The 14712-nt window shown below is 38.9% G+C and overlaps 1 protein-coding gene across 1 annotated transcript; it reads right to left on the reverse strand.

Annotated features, from left to right (window-relative positions):
* Nucleotides 1–2694: 2694 nt before the first annotated feature.
* On the reverse strand, nt 2695–14523 carry wdr6 (WD repeat domain 6). The gene is made up of 7 exons (XM_079828086.1): nt 14378–14523; nt 12194–12322; nt 5648–8288; nt 5313–5387; nt 5110–5226; nt 4914–5008; nt 2695–3351 (listed from the first exon to the last, which is right to left on the reverse strand). The coding sequence occupies exons 2-7, from the start codon at nt 12288–12290 to the stop codon at nt 2792–2794; spliced, it is 3585 nt and encodes a 1194-aa protein (XP_079684212.1). The 5' UTR covers nt 12291–12322; nt 14378–14523; the 3' UTR covers nt 2695–2791.
* Nucleotides 14524–14712: the final 189 nt, after the last annotated feature.

Below are 14712 nucleotides of genomic sequence, written 5' to 3' on the forward strand. Positions count from 1 at the left end.
GACTTTATATCGTATATATTTATAAACATAAATACCTGTTTTAATGTAGGAAACAGGATCTTATGTATTTCTAAATTCCACTTTATTTAACTTCAGCTCACACACATGTTCAGTTCTAATTATCTCCTCGCCTAACAAGTCCCATTACAAAGGCGAATGCTGGGACAATAGCAGGTAATTAACTTAGCACCTCCTGATTATCCTTGAGTTTGCACTTGCATTGTCTTTTGAAGGGCTCAGGTAACATTGTGTAGACAGGAGAAACAAAGGTCAATGTAAACACACAGTTTATATGTCACGCATGAGGATTGATTAGCATTACTTCTCATGCAATGAACATTGAAAACGTTTGATTTCCAGTCAAATCAGTTAATGTTTGACACAATCTTGACATATACTGTATCAATGCACTATTGATTCCATATAGACTATAAAAGTAATTTATCTATAGGTGATGTATTGACTATACCTGCAGATCTGTTGCCTGATGAACCAATCAGAGGAAGCCTATCCTTCATCATCAGTCTATTGTCCTGTATAGTGATATCACACACACATGATCATGACTGTTTAAACAGTGCGATGTTGTTTGAGTTAATGTGCTGATACTGTATATTCAAACCATTTAAGCAATTTTTGTGGAACAGCCTTACCTGGTCATTTTCAGACTCCTTTTTCTTTCGTTTTTGAGGTATCTTAGAGTTCTTCTTTCCAGATTCATCCTCTTTAAGGGTTTCCCTGAATCGTGACATCCTTTTTCAAAAGATCAGGACACACGCACTGACTCGCTTCAAACAAAGAGACACATTAGCCTCACAATAAAATAAACATTAAAACATAGACATTCTATTTCAGTTACTTTCTTATTTTCAGTTGGTTTAACTTAATGTACTAAAATAACTAAAACTAAAATAAAAATCAATGAAACATACATAAATTACAAAAACACAAAACCTTAACTAAAATAAAAATGGAAGAAATAAAAAAGACCAATTCAAAATATCAATAAAGTAACATTTGTTGCTATTGCAGTTTTTTATACTCACATTAGTCATCATTATACTCACATTATCCTCTCAACTTTTATCTTCTCTTCACATTTTGTCACTCCTTTTTACATCATGTAATCTGAAAATATTCTCATTCCTTTCCTTCAAATTCTGCAAACCTTGTGGCTTTTATATCTTTGATTCTCCCTCACGTTTCCATTCCTCTCTTGCTTTCATTCGTTCAGCTGTTGGTTAAAGGGATTGGCCATCGAGACGCTATGATGAAGAACAAAAGGGAACTGGAGAAGGGGGTGAAATATTTATACTTAGTTGCACAGCCAAAGCCCCCCAACACACTGTGTACCCTCTCTCTATCTCTCTCTCTCTCTCACTCACACACCTGCTGGCCTGTAGCCCAGGGAAACATTGATACATTACACACACATGAATCTATCTTCAAGTCACGAGCCACTCACACACATGCACGCATACGCAGTCACAACATATTTGGTACCATTTAAAAGTGTGGACACACCTACTCATTCTTTCTATATTCAGTTCTATATTTCACATTTTAGAATAACAGTCAAAATCAAGGCAAAATGTTTGGGTATTTTGGATAAAAAAAAAAAAACGACTTTTGCAAACTAGTCCTAGGTTTTTTGCCCGATCAGAACCAAACGAGTGCAGCAAGATTCTCTGGAGTCTGATTGTCATAATAATAATAATAATAATAATAATAATAATAATAATAATAATAATAAAAGAAGCTGTGGGCCGTCAAAATGTTCGAAGTGGGCGGAGACAATTTTACTCAAATGGCTATACCTCGTGAACGGAATGAGATATTTGCACCAAACTCAGGCGCCTTCGCATTTTCTCACGTACGTGAAGGATTGTATATCACGCGATTTTTCACACACTCACGTCATTCATACGGTACCACATGGAAGAACTCCTCATTCTGAGCAACTTTGCCTCTAGGACCGCCGCTGTCAAATTGTTCTGTAATTTTGGAGATTATTTCAAAAAACAACTTTGGCGAACTAGACCTTGGTTTTTGGCTCAATTTCGACAAAACCACTGTGGCACAATTCTCGGGACTCTCTAGGTCAATAATTATCCAAAAAATATGTTGAACTTTGGCCTTTGGATAGCTACAGCTGGGTCATTTCGAAAATAGGCATGGCCAAGTCTACACAAAAAAGCCTATCATTCCTAAACTTTGCATCATTAGGTGACCACATGATTTTGAAGAAGCATGGAAACTTTAATGGATTTTGGGCCATAGGTGGCACATTAACTGTTACAAAGGTGAAACATTTCCTTAGTAAACTGCCTGTACTGACTGTAAATGGTCTTTTCCATCTATGATCTTAGTTATTACATGCTTGCTAAACAAAACATAACTGTTTACGCATATGCCTAAAGTGCTTGAAACCTGATAATCGCTGCTCGCAGCTATATTTTATAAATTAGTTTTAACAATTGAAGTACTTTCAAAAGTTTTTCATTAAATATTTGATTACAGCTTTAATTCAATTAACGAAAGTATTTAATAGTTTTGTGTTAGTTAATAACAACACTAGCCTTTATATCAAAAGGTCTGTAGGATTAGGAGAAACAAATTCAGTCAAGTGTGTCCAAAATTTGACATTCATTGTTAGGCCATATTGAAAAGAAAAAATACTTTTCCAGACACAGTAACAATATTACATATTAAAAAAGATCTTTATTTGAAAATCTCAAACTTTACAATTAAAATTCTTTGGCATCTTCAATTATAAATCACATAAATTAAGTTATGTCCTTGAAACTCGATGTGAAAATATCACTTTCTTTCTTTGCTCTTCTTTTGCTCTCCTGTTAACAGTTTCATTTGGTTCATCTGTCTCTCTTTCCGTTAACTGAAACAATTGTAAGCCCTGCCCACAAACAATCACCCAGGCTCCTCCCTCTTGTCCCACCCCAAACCATGCCCACAATCCAGCAGCATCTGCAGTGTGTGAAAACAGCACCTTCAAGGGGCGGAGGACATCACCGTTCACACTCCACAAACACAAGCGTTGGTCTGGTGAGGTGGACACCAATAGGGTGGGGCTTAGTAAACATAGCCCAGTGAGAGGGGAAGAGTGTGCCAGGGGCACTGACAAATGAGAAAGTAGCTGTAGAGACATGCCTCCATTCTCCTGCTCTTTCTGATCAATCTTGATACTCAGTAGAGACAGCTGTCCATCATCTCCACCACTGGCCAATGAGATAATATTTTCCTCCATTTGCCCCATCTCTCTCTGCGGTGATAAGACAAGTGTATTGACTCCACTTTGATGGACAGGTATGGAAAAGAAAGGGGCTGATGGGCCTGAAGCAAAGACAGGGGAAATCATTATTAGCATAAACACAAAAGTTCTATTACCAGACTCGAGCCTAATGGCTAGTGCTGGCGGTATACCGGTTCATACCGAATACTGGTATTTATTTTTGTTATGATATTCATTTTGATGATACCGCAATACCGGTATATGCTGCTTAACCAACGTTCAGAAATACGGCGAAGTGCGTCACTGTTTGAGAGGGGTCCCGTTTCACTGTTGCACTGTAGTGAGAGCACAGCTGAGATAGCATCACATCCTATGGTAAGTCCGAAATCACCCCCTAAAGCCTCATTCACTATTCCCTACGTTATCCACTTATATTGTTCACTTGAAAGAGTGAATGAAAACGTGTGAGTGAAGTCGGACAGCCGTTGTGTGTACATCGGCTGTACACTCGTTATTGCGGTGCAATGTGAGATTGAATGAGTGCACTCAATAACGTCCACTATGGTTTTGTTCACCACTACAAATGGCTGTCCCTTCAAATAATGCCCTATTTGGGGTTATAGGGGGTGATTTCGGATTCAGCCCTTGATTACAGCAGAGAATTCAAACTAAACGCGGCGAGAGAGCGGTTTCTGCTCGGAGTGCCGTGATGAGATTAACATCGTTCTCCACATGGATCAAATAGCACATATATAGACCGGAGCGAGCGTGTTTAAGTTTTTTATGAACGTATTTCATATACTCTAGTGCTCTAAACATGAACCAGCAACGTGTATGCGCACATATTTCATCACGTCTTCTTCAAATTAAATGTATGCAAAGGACAGATACAACCGTACGTCTGATCACGACCGCGATGACACGATGGGTTATTCTGATACACAGAAGACAATGATGTAAGTTAATAAATAGACTGACAATTCAAAGAAGAATGGGCAAAAATGTAACTGCTTTGTTCTTTCTGTGTTAAACTTACGCGTGTCATTTGTTCAGAGACTGTAGTGCTCTTAATGGCATTGAAAATATCCTTAGACCTTTTAAATGTTCTTCCGCGTTTCTCCCTCATTTTGGCAGTTTGTTGTTATATAGGGTTAGATTTTTAAAATGCTTAAGGTGCCCGTGGTGATATTTTAATATTCATGTGTCTGTAATGAGCGTGTTGCAGGTCTGTGTTTTATTGGTTGTCGTCTCCCCACAGCATCATTTTTGTGGGGCTTTGTAAACATGTATTAACTCTAGTGTGGAAGTTTTCTACAATATTCACTCGTCATGACGTCAATAGGGCATTCTAGTCAATCTACAGCGGTATTTCCGAGTGAGATGTTATTGTATGTAAAACAACTGCATAGAAAGTCTTAAAATAATAATTATAATAATAATTATTATTAATATAATAGTAACATTTTGGGGACATGTATAGAAAACATTTTTTATTTCAGAGCACACTATCCATTTAACAAATTATATAATAAATGCAAACAAATAACAAACATCATTTAAAGTTTTTCTTATTGACAGCAAAAAAACAAAACAAAACATAGCTATGCAAATATAAAAAATTATCAAAAACAAGGTTTTATGTTCTAGTGTATATATGACTCACCCTGCCAGCTGACACCAGCCTTACTGTTCAAAACTGCTGTTAAATCCCACACAGATATACAACCATCTGTAGTGGCACTGAACAGCAACAAAACCCTGAGACAGAAAGAGATTGACATTGGACAAATGCAAGTAAGTGTAAGAAATCATTTAAACATGGAATAACACTTTTAGATAAATGTACAGCATATCCTTACTTTCTGCCCTGGGAGTCCTCCAGCTTGTAGGTGGAGATGCTGAGCACACACCTCTGATGGTAAAAACACTCCCAAAGCATGTCAACACTCCTATTGCTCTCAGTCACACTGAACAGCCTAAATGAGAAAACACACCTTCTTAACACATTAAAACATGAAACATATTTGAAACTCATTTTAATTTTAATCTCAAACCAAGTTACCTTATTGCACCATCACTACAGCCCAGAGCCAGAACATATTCAGTCCCATTTTGCACCACAGCCATAGACATGTACCTGCAAATACGAGAACACATTTGCACAGTAAATTATAATGAAATCTCTCTATTAAAAAAAGCACAATTACAATGGGAGGGGTTACATTGTATTGTCCACCCTCTGGTGGTCATACATTTTCAGAACAGCTACTACCAACCATCAAACAACACTGAACACCCCTAAGAATTCATACACGTTTGGACATCATTTACACGTTGAGTAAATGATGACAGAATTTTCATGGAAAATAGAGAGTATTTTGAGAAACACACACGTACCTTGTCTCTGGGTCCATTTTGACTGTCTTGTGTCGATTCCGCTTCCGTTCCCACTGCTCATCCAATCGATGACCAGCTATCTGAGTGACCTGACAGATTGGCTGACCCTGCTGTTCATCCAAACGAAACAAGAGCCGGTAACACTGCAGCTGAGCCCGGCCACCCGCCGAGAACACAAAAGAAGACAGAAAGGAGGTATCTGTCCGGTCATCTCTTGCTCTTTCATTAGTTTCTACTCTTCTGATGGCAGCCAGAGCACGAACATTTGAGATATGGTCTGTTAGAACCGCAAGCACTTTAACAGTTCCACTCTGTGGATTGATGGCAAGTACCCCCACTGTGGTATCCTCCCCTCCGGTAACAAAAATCTCCCAAAGTTCTGACAACTCTCCAGTCTTTGTCAGACTACCAAGGTGACACACACAGCTGATGCCTCGCCCATGTAGCCCCTCTTTCAGGGTGTGTCCATTCACATTGGTTTCTGTGGACGCTAATGAACGTGATGCCATGACAGCTCCGTGTTTGATGAACACAAGGGTACCATGTCCGATTGCATGTGCATGAGGATCCATGTGGATGTGTATCGGGCATTTGTAAGCCCAGGATCGATGGCCGCCTCCACAGGTAACTGATAATAGCTTCTCTTGTCGGTGAGGGTCCCATATAACGAAGTGGACAGAATGGAAGCCAACCATTACAAACCGAGCCTCAGCTACGCTTTCACTCTCTTGATCAATCTTCCTCTTCTCAATTCTCTCATTCAGCAGCTTTCCTTGTACCTCTGGTGCATCCGAGCCCAGAAACAGAATCTTCTCCAGCCACTCCATGCCTCTGCAGGCCCGCTGAACTCTACGCACCTTAAGGACGTTTTCTTCAACAGTTAGTATTCTTACAGATCCATCTCGACCTGTACTGTAAAACAAGTCTTGATACTCACACACAGAAGTCACACCTTGCTTCCCATGGACTCCGTAAAGGGTACTAATGGGAGACATAGGATCGCCAAGTTGTGTTTGCCTGTTTTCGGATTCTTGATCTTGCAAGTCCATTCCTTCTCCCCCTCCATTCTTTTCTCTTTCAGCATAGAGCAGCAGCGACCCTCTCCGGTCACCACACAAGTACAACCCTTTTCTTTGTGACAAGGTAACTGCAGCAGTCAGCCAGCGTTTGGCACAGGGTGGCAGCAGGAATGGAAGAAGAGTTTCCTCTTTCATATGTAGGCCTGATTCATCCTCTATCACCTTTATTGTCCACCTGTAGACCAATCCCTCAGAGCCTGATGCCAGAAGACACCAACTCCAGGACCCTCCAGACAGTCCCTTGACCCACAGTACAGAGTGAACTTTACCCTGTCCAGCTTTTAGCAAGACTCCCACACCTGGCTGCCCAACAAGGAACACTTGAACACCTCCGTTTAGATTACCCACTGCACACACCCACACAATGCAATTCGAATTCTGGACTTGGACGCTTGTGATCTCCATCACACAATACGACTGGAATTCTGCTCCTCCTTGCCAGATGACATCCCAGGTGTCACCCTGATTAAGGCACACCTCTCCTTGATCAGTACAGACCAGAACTTTATTCGATTCATCCTCACCCACCAATCGGACCACTTTGGGACAACCTTGCCCTTTAAATCCCAGATCCAGCTGAGTCTCTGCCTGAGTTTCCTCACTGTTTTTCTTCTCCTCTGCCACTCTCCACACTCTTACCCCACCATCTGCACCTCCAGTAGCCATCCATCTCTCCCTACAGCCTATACTTCCCTCGCTGACAGCCAGAGCCCTCACTCCACCTGACCTATGCCCTCTAAACGTACATCCCACCTTCCCTTCTCCTCCCCATTCCCAGAGCAGGCACGCTCCATCTTCTCCTGCACTGAATACCCGGCTGGGTGTAAGCTTGACACAGAAGACCCGTGCCTGGTGCCCGTAAAGCACCCGAAGACATGTTGGTGTTTCCTCTCCACAACCTGCATCTCCACCCAATGTGCCCATGCTCCACAAACGAACGCTGCGATCATCCGAGGCAGACGCCAGCCATCCAGATTTCTGAAGGTAGCAAAGACTGAAAATGACTCCACTGTGGCCCAGCAGACGTCTCTCTACCTGGGACTGGCCGTCAGGTTTGGTCCCTGTGGGCCTCCACAGCACGAGCTGGTTGAAAACAGTCCCGCCCACAAGCACTAAAGAGTCCCAATTTGGACCAATCATAAGTGCTGAGTAGAGAAGACAGGACTCTACGCAGGAGTAGAAGGAGAGAATGTTACCAGATTCTGCTTCTAGGAGCAGCAGGGCATTGTGGGCCAAGGCTATGCCTAACAGTGTGTGGGGTTGTGCTTTTAGCCAATGAATGTCCAGCACCCAGTCTTGAAGCTCCAAGAGTGGACCAGTCAGCTTCAGGCATTGTCCTGCAGAATTGAAGCTAACCAGCCGAACTCCTTTTCCTCCAAATACAATGATTTTCTCCTCGTCATTGTCCCAAACAGAAATGTCAGATGAAATTACACTGTCTCCAGACTGATGTTTTCTACCAGGGCGTATCCCATGGATTCGGTAGTTATGGAGAACATTTAAAGATGCAATTTTTTTAGTAGATGCTTGAAGACTGTACACAGAGAGGAGTGGTCCCTCACCTAAAAAAAAAAAAAACACAATTGCAGGAAAGAAATCATCCAATGAATAACCTGTTTACAGAGATACATACACTAATACACATGATGATATTGAGAAACATTTCCAAGCACATTTCTCTTTTAATAAAGAAATGAAATTCAGAAAAGGAAAAAAAACGAGACCCTCTTGGTCAAAAGATGGAAATTCTGGCTTAGCCCATTTAACTCTTACAGGTGCAGTGGTCACAATGGGAAACCACACCTGTTCATATTTGGCTGAAGTAGGAATCTGTCCATTTTGTCAAAATATTGACTGGGGGGAAAAATGTAGTGTACAGGAGGTAGTTGCAGAATACGCAAATGATTTGAGAATAAATGGTCACATTCACATCAGCAGCATAAAAAAACATTAAAATGTTGCATAAATACGGTGACGCATTGCTGCCACATACATATGATTTTTTCCATTCAATTATGTCGTAATAACGAGATCTTATGTTGTTAAATTACATCTTTTCTCGTAATAAGATCTTATGTCGTTAAAACGACTTATATTTTCTCCTAATAAGGACATGTGTTGTACAGTCATGTCTACAAAATATCCCTGTATCCACATTAGAGAATTCATATAGCCCATGTGCATTTGTCACACTTCCATGTCTGAAAAGCAGAAGCAAGCTCAGCGTAAAATAGGCTCTTCCGCTGCCTGTATCAGTGGAAATGCCCATAGCACGAAAGTATTGTAATTTATTGATGTAGCCTGCAGTTCATAACAGCCACGGGTAACAGGTGCCATGGACCACTCATGTTCGCATCAGTGTCATAACTTTAACCTAGAAATTACAGACCCCGGCGCAAATAGGCTATCATAACTATCTATAATAGGCCTACTGTAATATATTCTATGTTATACTGTAATACATATATTCTAGAAATGTATTAAAAAGAAAGACGCTTTCAGCCTTACTCAAAGGCCGCGAAAACATGGCCAGTGGGTTCGTTACGCACGTCAATCCATTCCCGGCGTTTTTATTTTGCTTCCTATGTATTAAATATACAGGCCATTAATTTATGAAACCTTGATCAAAATTAAAATACAATTTATAGAAAACGAAATTCACTTTAAAAAAAATGATTTCTGCAAAACAACACACAATAAAAATCATCTCTGACCGCACTCCAGACATATTGCGCGTTTTATAGCCTATACTCATGCCGACGAAAGCGGCCGCAAATTATTTAATATTGTTCATTTTTGCAGGTTTTTTTTACCACTTCGTTATTTTGGCTCGGAATTTCGTTTGTTGGAAATATGAACTGAATTTAGAAAATAAATTTGAAATTAAAAACTTTGCGTTTAATAAATAAAATACATTTTTGAAGTGTTTGGAGTGGAGTAGGCTACATGCAAAACGTAGCCTATTTAGATTCATAGTTAGGCTATATGTTTAAATATTAGCCTATTATATTATTGTTTTGATTTCATATGTTGAGGATGAAAAGTGAACAGCATGAGTCAGGCTATAAGACGCGCAATATGTCTGGAGACATGGAGTGGGGTCAGACATGATTTTTATTGAGTGTTGTTTTGCAGAAATAATTTCTTTAAAGTGAATTTCGTTTCCTATAAATTGTATTTTAATTTTGATCAAGGTTTCATAAACTAATGGCTAGGGTTGGGTACCGAACTCGGTACTTTTAAGGGCACTGACCGAATTACGTCGGTACTACCGAATACCGATTCACGTTAAATCAATCGGTACCAAATTTCGGTACCTGAGAAAGCATCTGGTGATATAGACTAGTGTCTGTGAATATTAAACCGCAAAAAGACTATTTAAATATGAATCCTGCGTGTCTCTGTGCGAATGAATGCCGTAGAAGTGTGGTTTACCACACACACACACACACACACACACACACACACACACACACACACACACACACACACACACACACACACACACACACACACACACACACACACACACACACACACACACTCACTATCGTGCTCACTATCCCTATGACGGTCGCGTGTTTCCATCTCTGCCGTCTCATATGAGGACATGAACGCACGAACGTCATCTCCAGAGCCAATGAGAGTCACTTTATGAGTCATTTCAGAAAAACTACCGTCATCATATCATAAACACAGAAACTCAAAGGAACGGCAACCCGTCAAAATAAAAGTCCGGTTTATCTTGACAAATACATCACTGTTGTACAGTAGAATTTAGATACGTCTCAATTAATAATACTAACACAAATGTAATAATAATAATCAAAACTTTATTTTTAAAGTAATAAATAAATAAAAATTATATTTTAATGTTTTAATTTTAACCGTATAAAGCTCAGTTGTGCATCCCTTTGTTTGACAAAAAAAGTTAAATTATATTAAAAGATAAATTAAATTAATGTCTCATGTCTTCATTTGATTACCAGAAAATACACAGCTCATAATTTGTGGGAAATCTTTTCATAGAAATGAAATTAAAAAGAAAAAAATAATATGGTTGTTTCTATTAATTAAATTGAAGTACCTAGTAGCTTACTATCTAGTAAATATTACAGTATACAAACATCACAGACAATGGCAGACAGAGACCAGGGCAGCTCTGGCATAATGTCAATAACACTTCTATAAATGACTTACAGGTTATTTATAGTTATTGATGTAAATCCATAAAGTATCGAAAAAAGGTACCGTTGGGTACCGGTACCGAATTTCGGGTACTGGTACCGGTACCGATACCGTTTAAAATGTGAACGGTACCCAACCCTACTAATGGCCTGTATATTTCATACATAAGAAGCAATAAGAACGCGGGGAATGGATTGACGTGCATAACGAACCCACTGGCCTGTTTCCGCGGCCTTTGAGTAAGGCTGAAAGCGTCTTTCTTTTTAATACATTTCTTGAATGTCTTAATTACAGTAGGCCTATAGATAGTTATGATATTTGTGGCAGCACCGGGGTCCGTCATTACTAGGTTAATTATTAGTGATCCATGGCACCTGCTACCCATGGCTGTTAAGAACTGTAGGCTACATCACTAAATTACAACAATTTCGTGCTATGGGCACTCCCACTGATACAGGCAGCGGATGAGCCTATTTTTTTGCTTTTCAAACAAGTGTGACAAAGGCATGGGCTAAATAAATTCGCTAATGTGGATACAGACATATATACACACATCACTATACCTACAACACATGCCCTTATTAGGAGAAAATATATGTCGTTTTAACGAGAAAAGATGTAAGACATAAGATCTCGTTATTACGACAATTGAGTGAAAAAAATAATATTTATGTGGCAGCTATGCGTCACCGTACATAAATTATAGAAAAGTAAGCAATATTAGACTGCATTATAGGCTATTCTATTGCCAGTACATTCCAGACATGTCATGGATTCTGTTTAATCACTGCAAAAACAGATCTATGTGGGAAGTTATCAACCCTTTTCACAATTAATTGCAGCAGCCATCAAATTATTTGTGCAGCCCTAGCCCCTAGTGCATTTAACATTACATACCAAATCACATGACAAGACAACAGTTCCAGTACCCATTCTATGTTTGATGAAAATTAGGGTTAGGGGTAACATTATACAAGGCGTTTCATGTTGTAATACATGTGGCCTACATATCAAACCTTTCTGATCTGTTTGTCAAGCAGGTTTTAAAGACTTTCTAGACTCTTACTACTTAGGATACTATAGGTTTGAATGTTTGCATTAAATAAATGTAAACTAGCTAAACTAAGAACATTTGGAGAAACGTATGGTTGCTCAGAGAACCCCCCCCCCCCCCCCCCCCAAAACGACCCATGAGTCATATCCTGCATGACTGAATCCAAAATGGATTTTTAGTTGAACGATTTGCTACCAGTTCATTAAAAGAATGAATGTCAGTCACCTGTCAACAGGAAATCCTCCCCCAGGAATTCCAGTGCAGTCACTGGAGCAACAAGCACAGCGATATTCATCACAGCAGACCCCACAGGAGACGCCATCTCACACGGTCCATACAGCAGGCTGAAGACTTCTGGAGTAAAACAAAAATATCACAACATTATTTCTTACTCTATAACTTCCTGAAGTACCTTTTTCACAAGGCAGAAGTCTCTGTCAAATAAATAAATGAGAATAAATGCATACTGCTCGCAATGGCCTTTACTATACTATATCAAGAAATGAAGTTATGATATCAGTCCAGCGCTAGATTCTCACACAGATTAAGTGTTCATCTGGGTCAGGGTTTCCCAAACTGGGGTTCACAAAGGAACTGCAGGGGGTTTGTGAGTTAATCTTATCCCTTTGAAGCATGATGTCCACATTTTTGGACAGTTAATTTAACTCCTTTTAGGGTTCATTTATCTTAGTAATTTTCTCCAAACCACTTGAATGCAGTGTCAGTAGATTGACAGCAATATTGTAACAGTGGCTACTGTCTTGTATTCCAAATATTCATTGGAATATATACATTAATATTGTATATATTATACAATATTATATAGTATATATATTGTGTGTGTATATTACATATATATATATATATATATATATATATACACACACACACACGATTGGCTTCATCATTCTGTCTCCTCTCCACCAATCAGCTGGTGTGTGGTGGGTGTTCTGCGCAATATGGCTGCCGTCGCATCATCCAGGTGGATGATGCACATTGGTGGTGGATGAGGAGATTCCCTCTTTCTATATAAAGCACTTTGAGTGCCTAGAAAAGCGCTATATAAAATGTAACAAATTATTGCTTGATGCCATCATTAATTCAAGATGGCTCAAATTGAGTCAATTGAGCTAAAAAAAATATTAGTATGTACAGTAAAGTATGATGTAATAAAATGTAGTTTTTATACACCAAAAACTAACCTTCCATGTATGTGGACGTCATGTAATAAAACAGACATTTAACAAATATATTCAACATAAATAACCATTCAAAATTACAAATTACGGGATTAAATGGCAGCTTTACACATACATACCGAGACAAATTGGCATTTTTGCCTTCCAAACAGGGACAGCACAGGTCAAGCACTCAGTATAGAATAATATAGAATATCCCAGGGAACAGTGTATGTGACAGTGACAGCATTGATGAGGAGTATGTGCCAGCAAAGCCCAGTCCATATTGCTACTAGGTTTCCCGTATATATGTAACTACCATTATAGTTCCTACAATATGCGTTTTATCGTTGTTATATTGTAATATTAATGTTTTTAATAACCGAGCTGATAAACATAGCATAACATGACATAATAAAAACACAATGTTCCATATTGTCATCTGTGGCTTTTTGTCCCATTTTATGCCTTTGTTAAATCATTTTTAAATAAAAATGAATTTTGTAAAAATGAAAATGGATTTAAATTTTAGCATCATATTAAAGTAATAAAAAGAATCTTTAAAAAAATCTAGATAATATTTTCCATAATTCATGCATGAAAGGGATATATATATATACACAAACAAACATTTTATCAAAATATTTTAGTTTTTTTAATTAGTGTGGTATTTAATATTATTTTTCTAATTTATAATAAAACCCTGACTAAAAAAAGGAAATGTTTTTTTTATTTTTACCTTCATATCATTTGACTAACTGACACCAGAGACCCGCGAGCATCTCAGGGGGTACTTCAGGTAAACAGTTTATTAAAAAAAAAGGGTTTGAGCTGACAAAAAGTGTGGGATTAAGAGAATGTCAGGTAAACAAACACAATTATTTGAGTAAATTAACCAAGGACTAATCTTACCCTAGAAGTTGCTGTGTTTTTGAACATGGCAGTTGGTTCTAACTGGCCTGAGATGAATAGAAATGGTCCAGTCTGGTCATTAGCTGGTCTAAATGTGAAATGTATAAATGACCAGCTAACACGTTCCAAAAGATAACAGCTAAAGTAGGGTTTCAACCAAGTATCTGTTAGATACCTATTTATAGAAATAATTAACTTCAGTCAACCGTCAACAGGACCCGGTTACCATAAGTGTATTTCCCAGCAGGGATAATTCTGCATGTTTTTTTGTTTTTTGTTTTTTTATCATCGTAACAACATCGCTATCAGTTTCACTTACGCGTCCCCTGTAGAGATCGTGCCTTTTTGGGGGGAGGTGAAATGGAAAACTGCTGTATTTTCTTTCATACTAAACCCAGCCACAGTCGTATCTCTGATCCAACATGTTTCGTTCTGCATGCATGTGTTTCTCGCTTCCTCGTTGACATCGCGTATCGTCCAATCGCGCTGTTCATTACTGCACAGACCGCACCACACTGGCGACCAATTGGATGAAACGAGTGCTGCCGCTTTCTACTGTTAAAACGCGTAGATTAGTGCATTTTGCCTGATGCACAAACCATATGTATTGAACAGATCTCATGAGAATGGTATACAAATCATATGAAATGCACA

Source organism: Gobio gobio (genome assembly GCF_949357685.1).
Source record: "Gobio gobio genome assembly, chromosome: 10".
In the NCBI taxonomy this organism is placed as follows: domain Eukaryota; kingdom Metazoa; phylum Chordata; class Actinopteri; order Cypriniformes; family Gobionidae; genus Gobio; species Gobio gobio.